The following is an 18,801-nucleotide window of genomic DNA, read 5'->3' as shown; positions in this document are numbered from 1 at the left end:
CACATAGTTTTGGTTTTATCTGCATTTGGCCCTGTGCCGTGGAGATGAAGGGAATTTAATTTGTGGTCCTCAAATCATTAAAGGAAAAAGATTTAAAAAATCAACATCAGCGTCTCTCATTGGAAACAGCCCCCGGTTCAAAAACACATTATTGTGCTTTATTGAATTGTGTGAATGAGTCAGTTTGAACAGCTCATGAGCTGTCAGATGCCTGATGTGCTTGAGCTGAAGCATTGCTGACTCATCAGTCAAACATGTGTTAAATTGCAGATATTAGATCTGCAACAGATTGATGGATCAGATGACACTGATTGTCACTGTGGACTCTAGAAATTACTAAACATGTCACAGTTGCCAGTAAGACTCATTTGAGACAGTGTCACAAGTTATCACTTTTCATTGCTGCAGGATAGACTCCACAGTAAGTTTGGTAGGAAAGCGATTAGAGGCTGGTGTAGTAGTCCTCCAGCTCTTGAAGGAGTCTCCCAGCGTCAGGACTGGGATAAGTTTGGGCCCCCTCCTCCTTTATATTTGAGGTGCGTCCACTGTTGTAGCCTGTGGTCTACACCATAGTCTCTTTGTTGGTGGCTTTGCTGAGGGGGTTGATGGACAGGGTCTGTTGGTTACGTGTGGTGTTGGAAGGCAAAGGGATTTGCAGTCGCACCCGCTGGTCTGTTTTCTTCCACGTCTTGAACAGATGGACGTGGTAACGCACAGATACCTGAGAAACAAACAGCCATGTTTCAGTACAGATGCTGAAGGTCAAAGCTCAAATACAATATTCTGTCATGTGACTAAAGTTCCATGCTTAGGCCCATACTCCCACCATCACCACGTGACCTATCTCCATGACAACTGAGTGCTCTTGCTGATGATGACCATGAGATGTGGTTGAAAGCTAGTAAATGGGCCATGAGATTATTTTGAACTATTTTGTTTTGAGCTACTGTTCTGAGCTTTGATTTAAAGCAAACAAATAACCTGAAGGATTGATTGATCCTTCAAATCCTTCAATCCTTTATTCAAAAAATCATAGTTTGTTGAAGCTGTTAATATTTTTGTTAACAACCAAATCAACCGAGTGTGTAATGTGAACAGGGCTGTTCGTAACACAGAGAATAGTCACCAACACTGCAGTGCATGTGAACACCTCTCAGCTCATTGTTTGGGCTTTACACTTGGCTTGACTTAATTTTAGGGAAAGATAAAAAAAAACAACAACATATGTCCTTTCTGAATGAGTAGAAGAGACCCTGAACATACCACCGTCCAGAAAACGTAAATGGTAAAGAGGGCCAACGTGAGGACCAGGAGCCCCAGGGCCTCCATGCCGTTGGTGTAGTAGAGGTCCATGGCTCCTTGAACACACAGCCATCCTGAGAGGCCGGCCAGTGGTGTGATGAACAGGAAACACACTGCGTCACCACACAGCGTCCTCCTTTGCTGCTGCACAGATGGAGAACACAACCACTGGGGAAAGAGGAGGGTGGAGGTTGGGGATGGGTGGTTAACAGAGTAACAGCAAATCATAAAAGACAGTTCATCTCAAGATCTTGGTTGTGGACTGGAGTGGGTGGGGTTTATTGACCATATGGACATGTAAAGAAGGAACACCTAGTGTGGAGAATAGGGCATTTGGTCAGCATGTGGTGCTAAATGCTTGGATCCTGTGAACTGGTGCATGGAGTAGTGGTATTAGTGGTAGCACTAAATCAGGCATGTACAACCTATTCCATAAAGGGCTGTGTGGCTGTGGATTTTTGTTCCAACAATTCAAGAGATAATTTAATTATCAGCTGGACACTGAGATCAGCTGATTAAATGAGTCCAGCCTGGTGTGCTCCTCCTTGGTTGAAGCAAAAACCTGCAGCCACACGGCCCTTTATGGAATCAGTTTGACATGCCTGCACTAAAGAGTATTAAAAAACTTCAAATATCAAGTACAGAGATCTGTAAATCTGCTAGGTACGAATGAATACTACATGAATGTACAATATTTAGGTGATACTCAGCAGGGCTGAGTGATATGGTTGAAAAACATTGTATTAGAAAGATATACGTATATGACAATATTAAACTCTGTTGTTTTGTGTATTGAATTTTATAAAATGACAAGATGTGATCATTTCATCAGAACACAACTGCACTGAAGGTCAATGGGCAACAGACAGATATCAAACAGGTCAGTGACCAGGAATTTAGAAATGCTGAGTCCAATAATTATAGTATTACAACAAAATCCTACACAGGACATTCAGTGTGTGTTGGCTTTTGTATGATGATCTTCTATCTTAAGTACAATATCCCAAAGTTTATATAACAAAATAAATAAAATATTGTAAACATTGATAGTGCTTGTCAACATGGAAAGAGACCTTTGACTTTATGATGCAGAAGTAAAATACATCTCTATTCTTCTCTGACACCCTAATGTCTCTCTGTAATATTGTTGGCTCCCCCAGTGCTGTTTTCAGTCTTTCTGGCCAATCAGACCTGTGCTCCAGTTAAAGGTGGGGGGAAGAAGTGAGGTCACTGGTCTCGTGTAATGAAGGTCCCACCCTCTCCAAACAGGTGCAGCAAAGCTGTCAGGATAGGGAGACATCTAATCAGCCGTCATCTGTGAGTGCAGGGCCTGCTGTGTCGAGATGACTAACACCCCCCCACCCCCCAATCTGCAGAACAGACACATTCACTGTATTACATCACTAATGTAAAAACTATTCCTATGTTTCTGGGCATGTGTCCAGCATCGCCTGACAGCGAGCTTATGCTGTTCACTGTGTATCTTAACCTGGCGGAGCACATGGTGCTTAATCAGAAGATTATTGACCACACATGCACAGGAGGAGCAGGAAGACGAGGAGGCCACTAATACAATCTCCTGTACTGTTCTCTACAGAGCAGCAAGAGGAGGAAACACCATCTAATCTGCCTGTCAGGCTAAGTGGCTTTAGGGGTGCGAGCGGTCCAGCTAGCAGCAGCAGATCCTCCAACATTAAGGCAGCAACTCGCCAAGAGGCTCCTCCCACTCACTGTGACATCAGGGGCCAGATGTATAAACGCTACGAACGTACACAAACCACGCGTACACCGTTTTCTCCACTTAAACTGGAGTTTTAAAAGAAGACTGGTGAGAATGTGTTCACCTCATGCACACTTTAGACCAGACGTACACACAGTTTTCTAGAGCTAGCTGTGGTTGATATGGTGAGGTGGACATGGAATATAAGGTGAGACATGTAACTTTATAGTAAAATATTGTTAAGGTTGTTTGCCAATTTTATTGACTGTGGTGGATTATTTCTGCAGTCTGCACAGCATTCTTCCTCCCACCCTCCCATTCTTCCTGGGATTCTTCTGCATTTGACCCTTCTGTCCCGCTGTCCACCTGCTTAAATATTTTCCTTTAAATCTCTCTTATGTTTCAACTTTCTAAAGAGAAAAATGAAGGTTGCCTGTAACCTTGATTGGAGGCTTAACCGCCGACTTGTTGTGTTTGTTACATTTTCCTGCAATGATCCTGGTTCTTCTTTATTGTTGATGCTTAAACAGCCGACAGTCATCCATCCTCTCTAAGACATGATGATGCAGTTGGTGTAGATTCAATGAGCGTGATGTTTTTGTGAAGTGCAGTCAGCCTTGTGTGGCCTCTTTACTGTGGCTCTGTTTCATCTCCCTCTCTAATGCTGCCCCCCAGGGCTCTGCTGGATCACATGTATTTACAGCTGCTCAATGAGCATTTACATTTCAGTTCCACCAGGAGGACGAGGCCTCCGGACTTCATCACATATCCATCATCTAAACACACGACAGGAAACATCGTGATGCTGCTAATATACCAGCTGGAGGTGATGTTTACACTGTAATGTTAAAGTTACTCACTCAGAGGCAGAAAAACACAAACACACTGGCAACAAACAACAGTCGTCTCACACATCCAGGAGACACAGATCAATGTGTTTCTGGTCACCTCTCCATCGACTCAAATGCTCGATGGACTTCCTCTCACCTTCTTCTGCTCTTTGCTGTTTCATGCTGGACATGAAGCTACGCTTAGCCTGTCTGAGTTAGTTTGATGGAAACAGCTGCCGAGGACTCACATCTGTGATTCATCATAATCGGCTGGCTGTCATAGCTGACCTTCTAACTCTGAACACATTTCACTCCAGAAGAAAACCAGGTGATATTTTTCAGCGCAGAATCAAACCATTCAAATGTCACATTATTCAAATGGAAGCACTTTGCTGAGAGTAAGAGTGGCTGTGTGCAGAATTTAAGGATTTTCAATCCTTGTTGTGGTTTTTGCTCACTAACAAGCCAAAATATGAGTCCCTTACTTTTCTACTTTTTTTTACTTTTCTCTCTGTTGAACCTGGTTACTGAAGGGAGGGAACAGTGAACCCTGACAGGGTGCTGGTCAACATTCAATGCAGCTCAAATGTGGCTCAGAGGGGCCAAACCTCTCCCTCCAAGTCAACTCAGAAGACTGTAGTCTCCAGACTAAAAATGGATTTTAGTCTGACACCAACATCAGGCAGAACTGACTGATATCTGTCTTGTGAGCTGATGTGATTCTGGTCTTGAGGTATTCTGGGTCAAACTGTTCATCTGTCTGCCTGAATTTTTTCTCCACCATCAAGGTTGGAAATGATGTTCGGATGAATCCACTGAAGCTGAATGCAGAGTGTTCGTGCTGCCTGAGAAGTGTCTGTGGACTGAGTGGCAGCCATTTTTGCTCTCACTCAGTTTTCAATTTTTACCAAAAACGTGAAAACAGAAGTTTCATGTTCACCTGAGAGCTCTGAATGCTGATGGGATCGTGACAACTTTCAGGAAACATCCCAGAAATAATCGAGCCCCTCTGCTCCCCCTGCACTCCCACTTCCTGCTCTCACAAACACTGTGTTTGACCTCAGTGAGGCATTTGTTACTGGATTCACTGGTTTCCAGTCTAACAGCTTCAAGCAGTGTTGTTCTCTACCTCAGATATATCTCACCTGTCAATCAGAGCGGTTTGCTTTCTGTTTGACTGGAAGGATTTTTTTTCCTCAAACTTCTTGAACACCTGCTTTGTGCTTGAAGGTGAAACTCTCAGACTGATCTCAGTATTCACTGATTGTTTCTTCAGCTTCTTCAGACCAGGACATGCAGAACTGTTCACACATCCAACCGTGAACTCTGCAGCATTTCATGAGTCGACCAAACATCAGTCACAGATGGAGGACCTGACCTGCCGCTGTGGAGTACAAACCATCCTGAATGTATCTGTGCATTCATATATGTGTGTGTGAGAGTGTGTGTACATGAGCTTCTCAAGGTGAACTCGAGTAAAGAAGGTCTCAGAGGTCACTCTGTGCTTCCTATTCATCTGGAAACTCTGAAATAACCACACAGCCTCTTCATGAATCGTTTAATAAATATCAGACGTGTCTTGTGTTGGAGGAGCTGTTGACGACCACTGGCTGGACTTTAAATGTTCTTCTTTAGTCTCTCCTGCTCAGTTCAAGGACTTCACCTCTGCTCTGAACAGTCGCTTCAAGCTTTCCAACTGCTCAATTCACACACTGTCACAAAGTACACACAGTGCAGTACACTGTGATTATCCTGTCTTCCACACAGACTCAAAGACTGAGGGTCATGACCTCTGAGTCCATCATCACCTGGCTCCACTTCAGACTGTTTCCAGAAGAAAAACACAGAAAACCTCTGATGTCCAACTCTCTGCACTGCAGGACTACAGGACTGGAACATCTCTGGGCAGATGATTTCATTTACGCTTCACCTTTTGAGCCTTGAGGGCCTGCAGCTGCTGGTTCTTTGGATCTCTAAATGTTCTGTTTCTGTCCGCTGGCTGTTGTGTGACTGTTTCCTCTGGTGGCTCAAGTCTGCGAATGATGGTTTCAGCTGGGATGAGATTGTAGATCAATAGATATCTCTGTCATCTCTGTGGCATCAAAAAGCTTTACCGGACAGATGTTTTTCTTTTTTACCATCGTTTCGTACTTTCTCTATTTGTACATGGCGATAATCGGGGCTGATATTTGAAATTTTCTCATCATGAGAAGCTCCAGAGAGCAAACTCCTGTCCAAGGTAAACGCAGAAAACTCTCCCGAAAATATAATAAACATCCCAGTGCTCGACATCTCACAGCTGCTGCTAAAGTTACAGTGTGCAGCAGAGTAACGTAAGAGCGGAGTAAATATTAGCGGCAGCTCTGCTGTAAACGCTCAGCAGACTCAATGGGAGAATGTCTGTTATGTAGAGAAAAGTGTGAGTTTGTGTTAAAGACACATGAAAAGCTTTACAACTGACAACTACTAACGTTGCTGTGAGCTTTCTGGTCCTATGATATGAAAAGTAAAGTGATAATGAGATGCTATTGGCTAATTAGTGTTAAACAGTTGGTCTAATCTCTTGCAACAAGGCTGCTGATAATATTGATATGGAAATAGTGACAGTAGTAAGAAGTGTGTGTGAGAGAGTAAAATTTTATTTACTGTGTATAAAATTCAGGGAGCTATTATATCAGTTTTTATTTAACTTTACAAGAGTTGCTGCTGCTTGTTAACTCCATGTACTTTCTGTTGTGTTTGAACTTAAAACAAAGAGAAGTCATTTCAGTTATATTTAAATGTTACTTTATTTACTGTGGAAATATTTCAGGTAGCTATTTATTTGAGTTTTTATTCAACTTTATAAGAGATGCTTCTGACTCTAGGAACTCCATGCACTGCTGGAGCTATTTATTTTCTATTTGTGTGGTTAAATAAACATGCTTTAAACCAAGTTCAGTGTTTGTATTATTCAACATTTTTACACCAATTTTTACACTTTTACTGCAAATGAATATGTGCTCCAAATATCGATTATCTGCCTCTGTAACTGCTAATAATCAGTATCGGTACTGAAACACCCATATCTGTCGATCTCTAATACACTCTGCTAATTCTGACTGTTCTTGTGCACATGTCAGCCGTTGTTCTGTCAATCCCAGGAGCACCATTTTGCCCCCAGCAGTAATCGCCTGGAATATTTCTTCATCTTTCAAGGATTCAAAACAAAGTGCTAGTTTGTGTTTTGTAATTTTCATCTTTTTTGTAGTCTCACTCTTTTCTCACTGCATTTCTTTTGCATATCCATCGTTGGGTGCACACCAGTCCCTTCAGATGTTATTGAAGCTCAATGACTTTTCCATAATTGGAGCAGCAGGCTGAATTCTCAGTGATATGTTTTTGTCTGCTCACTGCACAAAACACTAAACAGACACAAAGTTTTTTAAAACTAGACACATGAGCTGCCCAATGTTATGATATACAGCGTTGAGCGTGGTATGCCACTTAGTTCATTATACAGTACAGTGAAAAGCCATATGAAGCAATCTTTTTTTTAATTACCATTATTATTGTTAAAGTAATATTTGATTTGCTTCCGTATGTAACACACACTTTCTACTCTTAACTGAGTACAATTGCTCCTAGTTTTAAAAAGAGATTTCATCATCACCACAGGTCCGTCCATGAATAATTATGTTCCAAAAAGGAGCTGTTATATTAAAGAAAAGGAAAACAAATGAAATTCCTCAGCTATCGTGTATTTAAACCCACAGGGAAGCCCATCTAGAAGCTTCTAACATCGGGTTCTGGCTGTATGCCTCCACCAGGTTGTCAATTTACAGTTGACATCACCTTTTAGTGACTATTTCTGCTTTATTTGTGGGCCTTTGCAGAAATGCTGCTTCCTCACAGGTCTCGGCTTATGGCTGAGGGTGATGGGCTTCTGCTATCAGACCCTCAACACGATGAAACTCTCTGGCTTCTTTTAAATCTCACCTTAAAACCTTCATTCATTTTGAATGCTGACCTCCATCCAGTTGAAATGAGAGTAACTCATTCATGTCGATTTGGTTGCGACCTAAGCAGTGTGCATGTGTTTCAGCTGAAAGACTGTGATCTCTGCTCTAAAATGTGCATACAGCCAGTCACGCAGATGCTGTCATTAACCTGCACTCGTGCTGATTTGGTCAGCCTGGCTGTCAATCACCGCTGTTCTCAACACACCAAAACAACCACTGGAATATAAAGTAGTCACATCTGTGACCTTTTTCTTCCTGTTTATAATTATAAGACACACTTTGGTTTTTCTGCTACAAGTCCAATAGCTTTATTTCAGGCTGTTAACAATCCTATCTACACAAACAAGACACTTTAGCCACCACCTAATTCCATCAAGTCAAATACAATTTGTATTGGGTTTATTTTAAATGTGTTTATTTTATCAAAATGATTTGTTCTTTGGAGTTACATTTCATTTTGTTTTTGGAAAAAAATCTAAAAGTAATTTATGATGGGGAGGGTCATCAAATTTCAAAAAATAGCCTCCTGCAGCTCTTCTTCTTTGTCTTCTTCTTCGTCGTGAGTTGGATGTTTTCTTGCGTCGGTTGTTGGATGTCTTCGTTCCTTGCTGCCTCTTCGTGGGCCCATATTTTGTCTTTGACCAGCAGCATCCGTTCCAGCTCTTTCTTTTCTTTTTCCCACTGCTCTGCTCTTCTGGCCCAACTCTCTGACAGCTCCTCTTTGCACTTGTCTCTGTCGTCTGAGAGCTCCTTTCTAAAGCTCTCCTCTCTCTCAGAGAGCTCCTTCTGGTGGCTTCGGTCTTCTGCTGCCAGCCGCTCTCGTAGTTCTTCGCAGGTCGCTTTGCTCTGATTTAGAGCCGACTCTGCATCAGTCAGCTGGGCCAAGGTGACGATGTAAGCATTGGTTCGAGCTCGTCTTTTCTTGGTGGCCCTGCTGATCTGTTTGTCTTTCTGCACGAGGACCTCTTTCAGCTGGCTCACTTCTGCCTGCCACTTCTCATTCAGGGCAGTCGCTCCACTGGAGGCTTTGAGCTCTTCTACAGAGGCTCTCATCCTCTCAGATTCGTCTTTCTCAGTGACGAGGCTCTGATTAAGAGAGACCAACTCCTCAGCTCTCTTTTTCAGGTCCTCCTGTAGCGCCCTGCGCTCGTGGTTCCAGCTTTCGATGGCTTCCTCATGTGTGCGCTTCAGATCGGCGACACGTTTTTGCAAATAGCCGATCCATTCGTCTCTCTCGTCGATCCCCTTGATGGCATTCCGGAGATCGGCCTTTAACTTTTTGTTCTCCTCCTCTGCGCTGGAGAGTTTCTCCCGCAAGGTCCTTCTGTCTTCCAGAGGCGACTCCTGAGCAGAATGAGCAAAAGGATGCCGCTGTCTCTGGTTCAAGGTGTTTACCCATCTGCCACTGTCCTGTCTTCTTGCCATTGCGGTTAATGTTGTTCTGAACTGATGATCTGATGTTCTCAAAAAAAAAAGCTAAATTGTCTCTTAATCCAACTAGTCAATATACCAAAAGTGAGGGACTGGCTTCTTGGCTCTGGGGTGCCTAAGTATAGACAGTGACAGTGATGTCACTATGTCAAGTATGCCCAATTGCCCATATATGGAAGTTGACTCCGCCTTAAAAAAAGTGACAGTGACAGTGAAGATCAAGGTATGCCCATATATGGAAGTTGACTCCATAGTGAAAAAATCACTTTTGAAAAAAAAACAAAAGGCTGAGGCTCAACTGACTGGCCATTTCTCATCCATTTATGAGAGGTTTAACATCACTAACTGTCACTGCCAACAGTACATGTTATTGTTTATATCGTTTATTGCCTCACCATTCTTTTTATATATTGTTCATTTTTATGATTTGCGCTATTTAACTTATCGTTCAGCCTTTTGTTTTTTTTTTCAAAAGTACATTTTTTTCACGGTCAACTTCCATATATGGGCAATTGGTCATACTTGACTTAGTGACATCCATCTGAATGAATGATATGTGGACACTAAGTTTCCTCAGATCACGTGTTTAACAGCTGAAATGAGGAAGCAGCTCAACAATTCTCTGCTCCCCCTGCTGGAGCCCTCTGGTAACTACTACCAATCTAACCGCTGCTGCTTTGACAACATATCTTAGACAAAATATAAAAGAAAAGAAAACACCTTGCAGTCTGCTGTATCCTAAAGAAACGTCTTTTTGATTTTTTTTAATCTTATTTATTAAGAGCACATAAATATTACAATACACCACCAGTTGTAGACAGTTTATTGAAGTGTTCCCAGATCAGGAGCCACACCTGAATCGTTTCTGTTCATGATCATTGTTGCTATTTCTGCATCTTTGTTGAATGAGAATGAATTGAATGAATGTAGGCCAAAGACACACTGCACACATGAAATGTGAAATATATAATTACTATTGATAATATTCATGAGTTCAGGCTGAAGCTCTTCAGCTACCTCAAGTTGCAGCTGGTTCCCAGGGCGTTAGAAAGGATAGGCTGACATTATTCAATGCAGGTAGCGACATAAAGTTAGCTTAATAACATTAAGTTCACTGTGTAGCATTCAAACTAAAACAGGCAGCCTCGCTTCACACTCGACACCGACTCTGGAGGGTTATCAGAACGTCCACATTTGAAGATGAATTACCTGACATCTGTTCGGTCGAAGCGGCGCCGTTGACAGAGGGGTTTTTATGGTTCTTGAGAACTGCTCATCCTGCACTTCCTCAGGTCCACAACCTTTTAACGTATATCGGTATCTGCCTTTTTTTAAATCCGACGGGCCGATATCAAGAAATCAATATTTTGGCTCAGATGCAGATGCCGCTCTCTCTCTCCTGCCACTTCTGTCTCCAGCATTGTTGGAGACGGCGCCATCTGATTGGTTAAGCAAGCCCCAGTATGGGTAAGTGGCAGAGCCAAACTGAAGCGGAAGCTGTCCTCACACACTCGGCGGAGAGGGAGAGTTTTCTAGTTATGAGAAGCTCTGGAGAGCAAACTCATGTGTCCAAGGTAAACACAGAAAACTCTCCCGAAATTATAATAAACATCCCAGTGCTCTACATCTTACAACTACTGCTAACGTTACAGTGTGCTGCACAATAATGTAAGAGCGGAGTAAATATTAGTGTCAGCTCAGCTAGCTTGGAGTACCTCCCAACATGTCTGTGAAGTACTTGAAAGAAGGCTGCTGATAATATCGACAGTCAAACAGTCCGTGATAGTAGAAGCCTCAAAAACTAACACTGCCGGAAAACTAACACTGCACATCACTCTGAACACACCATCCCCACTATCAAACATGATGGGGGCAGCATCATGTTGTGGGGGTCTTTTCTTCAGCAGGGACAGAGAAGATGGTCAGAGTGATTGGAAGCCAAAAACAGGGCAATCTTGGAAGAAAACCTGATGGAATCTGCAAAAGACCTGAGAATGGGGCGGAGGTTCACCTTCCAGCAGGACAACGACCCACATAAAGCCAGAGCTACAATGGAACAAAACATATTCATGTGTTAGAATGGCCCAGTCAAGTCCAGACCCAAATCCACACAGGGGGGCTAAATACTTTTGCTGGCCACACCTTTCAGTTTTTTATTTGTGAAAAAATTTAAAAATCATGTATAATTTTCCTTTTACTTCACAATTGTATGCCGCTTTGTGTTGGTCTTTCATATAAAATGCCAATAAAATATATTTATGTTTGTGGTCGGAACATGACAAAATGTGGAAAAGTTCAAGGGGAATTAATACTTTTTCAAGCCACTGTATCAGTAAAAAATCTGTCAGTATTCATGTGATGTCAGTGGATTTCACACCTTTGTTCTGGCCTCTTTTCTTCTCTTCACAGAGATGACCTGGCAGAGGTGCACCTGAAGCCCAGAAATCCCTAAAAACTCCTCAGTGTGTGTTGTTTGCTCTACTAATAATACATTTCAATCTAAATATGAGAACAACTCTAACAAGGCAGGTGATGCTTCCAGCTGTCTTCACCAGCTGCTTGTTGTCTGTATGAAGACCTTCCCTTTCAGCTGACAGACTCCCTGCAGACGTCTAACAGGGACATTTCAGCCTCACACGTCTGTACTCTTGTGCGCAGGACTCTTCTACAGCTTCATGTTCTCGATTTCTCTCTCGTCATCGTTTGTTCAGATGAACTTATCGGCCATGTTTGGGTAATGAGCCCCCCTGTCAGTTGGCTCCAGAGGTAGCCTCCTTTAATCAGTCTGTACTCATGGTATGGGGAACTCTTGTGAGAGCACGGCTCTGCTTGCCAGGCCTGAAGTCCCCCTGCACTCGTCCTTCTGAGCAACCAACTGTCTGTCCAGCCGTCACCATTATTTCATGATCATCACGCAGTCTGTCGCTGCTTAATACTGAACATTTACTTATTACAATTATCACGTAAAGAGTAACTAACACTCTGAAAAAGAAATAGATTTTCAAATGGGAAAATTAAGAAACTATGTCAAGGTCTTTGTGCATTATTCAACATAATATTAAACAGCAAAGTTCACCATAGATACATTTATCAGATAAGATTAGATCGCTAGCTAGATAGCAATAGCTAGTGCTAGCTAACTAGCAATCTAGCTAGGTGGCAATCTGGCTAGCATTCTAGCTAGCTAGCTAGCTATAGCGATAACTAGTGATAGCTAGCGATAGCTAACTTGCAATAACTAGTGCTAGCTAGCTAGCATTAACTAGCGATAACTAGTGCTAGCTAGCTATAGTGATAACTAGCGCTAGCTAGCTACCGATAACTAGTGCTAGTGATAACTATAGATAGATAGATAGCTGGATAGATCGAAAGTGCAGACAATAATGCTCTACATGAAGGTTTGCTTCTGTGTGGGAGTATTTATTGAGGAAATAAACTAATATAGATATCAAGTATTTATGAACAACTATGAATCCATCTTTCTGTAGATAGCCTACAGATGTTGTATTCATTTTAAACCACATACATATTTGAAATATAGATTTTTAATGTTTAATATATTCAGGGAGCTCATAGTAAAACTCATTCTCCATGTCGTTCTGCATCATGTCATAGCACAAGCAACGCTGTATGCTTTCAGCCAATCTTACAGCTTCTATGCAAGAACATGAACAGGAGTCAGGTAATAACTTATATGTATAGCCATGAAAAAAAAGCCACATTCAGAGCTAAAAGCAGCAACTCCAGCCCCCTTCACTCTCCACAAAAGTACAGAAAAAAATGGGAAAAAAATGAAGCTGCACTGCAATTAGTTACCACATTCTCTGGTTTAAATAGCCCATTTATATTATTTTATATTAGGCCTATTATAATATTCTTACAGTAATTTTTAAACTTTTTGCCATACATGTTGACATGCTGATTTGCAATAAAGTTGAGGTGGCCCCTTAAATGTGGGGCTGTAAATGCACACACACATGGTCTTTATGAAGTAAGAAAACTTTTACATACACATTTAGCCATTTAATATGTTAAAGATAGTAACATACCATTTAAAGACTTTGGTCCTACTTAAGACAGGCTGTATCTAATGAAAATATTTTTTAGGTTATCTGTCTCAACCAATAATGACATTTTCTTTTTGAAAAGTATCAAAAAGTATTGAAATACATGTTTGTATCATGACAACACTAGTAGATATTGATACATATACCACCGTTTGATAATCAATAATTTTATTGAAATATGCCAATATTTCTACAGCCTTTCTTGCTACAGACACTTCCCTGTTGAAAAAAATGCATTTGTGGCTCGAGACACGGCAGGGGAGTCTCTCCCATTAACTCCCATTAATTAAAAGTATGTATATTGTCCCTTGAAGTGACCTTCAATTATGTTTTAACTAGTTAAAACAAGGGAGAGATATCCTGAACTGAAATTGTGACTACTGAATGTTTAGATCAGTGTTTCTCAATCCTGGTCCTGGAGTACCACTGCCCTGCATGTTTTAGATGTTTCCGTGCTCCAACACACCTGATTCAAATGCTCAGCTCGTTACTGGGCTCTGCTGAGGCCTGATAACGAGCCATTCATTTGAATCAGGTGTGCTGGAGCAGGGATACATCTAAAGCATGCAGGGCAGTGGTACTCCAGGACCAGGCTTGAGAAACAGTGGTATAGATAACACCAGCAGCCCCCTCGTGCCACTGTCAAAATTTCGGCTGTGCTTCCTAAGTGGACAGTTTGATTTCACAGAAGTGTGATTGACCTGGAGTTACATTGTGTTGTTTAAGTGTTCCTTTTATTTTTTTGAGCAGTGTATTTGGTTTGAGTCAAACTGAAAACTGCACCACTCAAGCACTTCGCGCCATTTTACATTGATGACATCTTCTAAAAAGAAACGTAAGTAAAGCAGTTGCTGATAATTAAAGTTTAGTATTTTGTGTTGTTAAAATTGCAAAGAATAGCCCAATTTAAGATGACTAGCAAGCTATCGTTGGCGGTGGCTAGCAAGCAAGCTAAACGGGACGATAGCCCGCATGAATTTAGCTGGCAGTAGCTGATAGCTAGCTAGCATTTACCGGTAACCTTATGCCCATGAATTAAGTTTATAACGCGTGGGCTACATAAATATTGCTTAAAGGCAGTGTGGAGTTTTGTTCGTGGCAGTTTGTAAACCAAACATTCAAACTGGGCCCGTCCTCTCAGGCTCAGCTGCATAGCCTCCTGCCCCTTACAGCAGCAGTTGTCAAAACCACAAAGGAAAGGAAATACAGCCCACATGAAGCGCTGAAGCCGTGGGCTGATAACGAGAGCCTCTAGAGTTTTTTTGTAAGTTACCGAGCAGGAGAGCCGCTGTGAGCCGGGGAGCGGGTGTTAGCGGCGGATGCTAACCGCTAACGATAGCCGCAGTTAGCATGGAGTTAGCTCTCCACAACAGCGCTCATACTTGTTACCACTCGAGGCTTTAGTTAGATACCGTCCATCTGCGGCTCCAGCACTTCACTGTATTTGTTTTTCTTTGCGGTACTCTGCTGAGACAGAGGGAGAGAGAAGGCTTTAAAGTTATCCTGTCATCCAGCGTAAGTAGTTGTAGGTAGATTATTGGACATGTGGCTGTTTTGTTTCTTTATATTACCCTATTCTTTGTACATATCAATTCTCATATTTAATTTGATATTTTACCCATATTTTGCAGTTACAGTATTATCTGCATTTCTGTATTATGTGATATTCAGAGAGTAGTAATAGTTTATTTTATTTTGTATTCTTTCAGAAGATCGCTCTCTGTAGCTTCATTCAACCTGAACAGGTAATATCTTGCATCTACACTGCACATCGCCTTTTTAACCATTTCTCAAATCACCCTGAACACTAGACCCTCACTCATCTATACATTTTCATAGCAGCAGGTGGACTACTGTATTTCTTTTAGTTCTGTTGATTTAACCAACACAGATCAGTGTATCATCTGTAAGGGAATTCACTGTTATTTTCTTTGTTTTCACAGTTATCGGATGTGGAAATGCACAGACTGCAGCCTGTCATTTTATGTTTTCTCATGCTGTTTGGTTCATATGTTGTCAGATGTTAAATGTGTTGTATATGGCTCATGTGTTAAAGATTAATAAATATCTTGAGAGTAATCTGTTGGCCAAGTGTCTTTTTGTATAGAGTTTATAAGATGAGCAATATAAGTTATTTTTGAAGTCAAATAAAATGTGAGAAATATAGTTTGGTTATACATAAATTAATTAACTGGTATCAATGTAAACATGTTGATTCAGTTAAAAGTGATTAAATTAGCTTGGTTCAATTTCAATTTGATAGTTTGGCTTAGTAACTAAAATGTAAAAAAAAAAATTAGTGGATCAAGGCAAAAATATTAAGGTTGGTTCAAGTGAAGCATTATTGTTTACATCAACATAAAATAATCAGGTCATAAGAAGTCACTAAATTTAGTTTGTGGGAAGTCAAATATTTTAGATGTTATCTGGACATTTTTTTAGTTTAAGCAGGGTTATACTTTTTTCAGAGTAGTGACTGATGCTTTGAGCAGAGACCCTTTCACAAAAACAACCTGTGGTTCTGCTCGAGGTTTCTGCTCCTAAAAGGAATTTTTTCCTCGCCACTGTCGCCAAGTGTTGCTCACGAGGGAATTGTTGGGTCTCTGTAGATAAAGAGTCTGGTCTGTACCTGCTCTATGTAAAGTGTCCTGAGACAACCCTGGTTGTGATTTGGCGCTATATAAATAAAATTGAATGGAATGGAGGAAGGTTTTTTACTTTTTGCACAAAAAAACCTGACCCCTCCGTTCAAACCCAACTTGAAAGCATGAGGACTTCTGCCCCATGGAGCTAATGTGTTTGGACTTCTGGAGTGCAGAGGATAGTAAGCAGCACTCAGTGGATCTTCTTCTCACGATAGACCACTTAGCTACGTTTTCCCAACATCAGACTGCAACACAAGTGGCTAAGAAGCTACTTAGATCCATTTACATCAGGGAGCCAACTTTGAAGGTCAGCTCATAGCAGAACTCCTCCAAATCACACTACAGCATACTATCCCATGGAACTGAAAGATGCGGAAGTGTCTTCCCCTCAAAGAGAAACACAATTTGTATATAATGCAACGGTACATGAAACAGGATATACACTGTTCCAGCTTATATTTGGTCAAATTCCGAAGCTCCCTGTGGATGTGTTGTTCAAACAAGTGCTGCAAGAGCCAGTAGTTGTTGCTTTTAAATAGCTTTTGTAATCACGCCTGTCACACCTTACATGAAGCAGCGAGAACTGCCCAAAAACATGCTATGAAATCGCAGGACAGACAAGCAAAGAGCAAAACAACAAAAGTAAAAGACCTGAACACAACCTGAACAGAGACAGAGCACTCATTGCAAACAAAGGTGAGAGAGGAAAGAAATCCTAGCTGAGAAGTGGAATGCAACAGTACACAGACTGACAGAAACCTACACACACACACACACACACACACACACACTCACAACAACCTGGTCCTGTACATCGGCTTTCTGCCTGTGGGGACAACTGGAGAAAAGTTGTGTGATGCTGAAGAAGAAGGTCTGTGTGCAACTGACCCCCTGGACTCTTTCGAGGAGCAGGACTCAGGGGATAGAACTTGTGCATGGGTAATAAGTGGATTAGAGGATGCTCAGACTTAGGAGATTCTGAGTGAAGGACTGTTTAAGTCTGAAAGGTCAAGTCAGGGTGCAAAAGGGTTGGTCTGTGAAGAGCAGTCTGTTGATGATCAAATCCAGTGCTGTCCATGTGCGCTTTCTGTGTTTGGAAGTGGCAGGGAGTTATTATGGTGTACAGCTCATCTTACTCGTTTAAGAGGGACTAAGAACCTAGCTTTTAAAGGGACGTTGGAAGTGTGACTATAGGATCTGAATGAGATGTATTTTTTTATTGACTTGATGAAGACTGAATGTGGTACGTGTATGGTCAGTCAGCAGCAGGCCCTGCTGACGAGAGGAACCCGTAGAAACGTGGTCATCTGAAGCTCCTGTACTGATGTTACCTTACACAGCCTTTGAGAGAATAAATCTGCCTGCTGCCAGGGCGACAGTTGTCCTTGTCTTATTCCTCATCTTTCACAAACACAGCGCAGAGTTCAGAGCAAAAGAGTGTCAGGCCACATATATCTGCTACAAGAGCATCTTCAGCCAAGACTCGAGACACTTTAGACTTTAAGAGCCGGTTCCCCCAAACAACAAATAGATTTTCTCACTTAGCTCTAGTGGTATCAAGCCATACAGATAACCTCGGTTCTGTTTGTCCTGGTTTTGAGATATCAGTGCCATTGTATAGAGGTGGAGGTAGAAATCCCTCAACCAAATACTGAGGTTGATGAGGTACATGTCACAAAATCACAGTGCAGTGTAGAGCAAGAGCTTACCTCACTAAGAGGTTTTGGCAGGCGCTCCAGTGCAAACTGGTGGTGGCAGAGTTCACAGTGGCTGCTGTTGGAGGCAGTGAGCCAGTGCTCGAGGCAGGCGCGGTGCACCATGGCCAGGCTACCAGAGCACTGGCAGGGTGACAGCAGCTCCCCTGAAGCCCTGCCGTCATGGCAGATCCTGCACAGTGGGTCCTCATTGTACAGACTGGCACACAAGAGACAACAGTCATGTGAGAGGAGAGCGGAGTGTACTGTATGTGTGTGTGTGAGTGTATGCTGTAAACATCGACCTTACTAGTGTTGTGATGTCAGTTCTATGAGACAGCTTCTCAGGTATTTTCATGTCATCGACCCCAACCAGAAATATTCAGGGCCTCCAATTTCATAAGACCACTGTATCAAGGGGCCAATACAGCAGAAATGTTTTACCATCCCTCACTGCTTTCAGTTTGAACTGATTCATTTTTCAGTGAAATTACTCCAGAGCCCTACTGAAGAACACCTGGTGGACCCAGCACTGCACACTGGAGAGGTAGGAATGAGGAAAGAATAATATCTCAGCCAACTGTGGAATATATCAGTGCACTAGGAGAAACTGACTGAAGTATTTATAGTAAGTCGCCAAATACATAAAATTTACCAGTAATTTAGTCTAAAGGTCACTGATTTACTGATCTACTACTGTCTGTATTGAATTTACATTAAGTAATCAGGGTATTATAGATTTTATTATTGACACTTATCGTTCAGTTCACACTTTTGTCTTGTGATGTGGTTTATTTCATGCATACTGAACCCTTAAGACAGGAACCATACAAACTTTGCCAGAGGGGCTTTGTATAGAGGACTCAGTAAATCTCCCATCAGACAGCTGGTGTATGAGTGTTGAGGCGTTTGTATTACCTGTCAGTGACTGCAGCACAGTCTTCAGTGGGCATGTTTGGGTGATAGTCTGTTGCTTCTTGGTTGCAGCTGTTGCGTTCCACCTCCAGCCCATGTTCAGGCATTCACTCGACCTCCCGCAGGGCCGGACACCCATGGGTTTTCCTCTGCTGTCATGTCTGCTACATCAGGGGCCATTCACTCGTGTCAGGAA

General features: G+C 42.0%; 1 protein-coding gene across 1 annotated transcript; it reads right to left on the bottom strand.

Moving 5' to 3' along the window:
• Nucleotides 1–562: 562 nt before the first annotated feature.
• On the bottom strand, nucleotides 563–18,785 carry zgc:158785 (uncharacterized protein LOC791214 homolog). Its single transcript, XM_041941302.1, is given in 5 exon segments — nucleotides 563–721; nucleotides 1,264–1,470; nucleotides 17,706–17,910; nucleotides 18,609–18,745; nucleotides 18,747–18,785. Coding segments are annotated over 5 exon segments (747 nt in total).
• Between the last annotated feature and the right edge of the window lie 16 nt (nucleotides 18,786–18,801).

The sequence above is a fragment of the Chelmon rostratus genome, chromosome 1 (genome assembly GCF_017976325.1).
Source record: "Chelmon rostratus isolate fCheRos1 chromosome 1, fCheRos1.pri, whole genome shotgun sequence".
Taxonomy (NCBI): Eukaryota; Metazoa; Chordata; class Actinopteri; order Chaetodontiformes; family Chaetodontidae; genus Chelmon; species Chelmon rostratus.
Note: the sequence above shows the minus strand (reverse complement) of the source record. Positions and strands in the feature narration are given on the sequence as shown.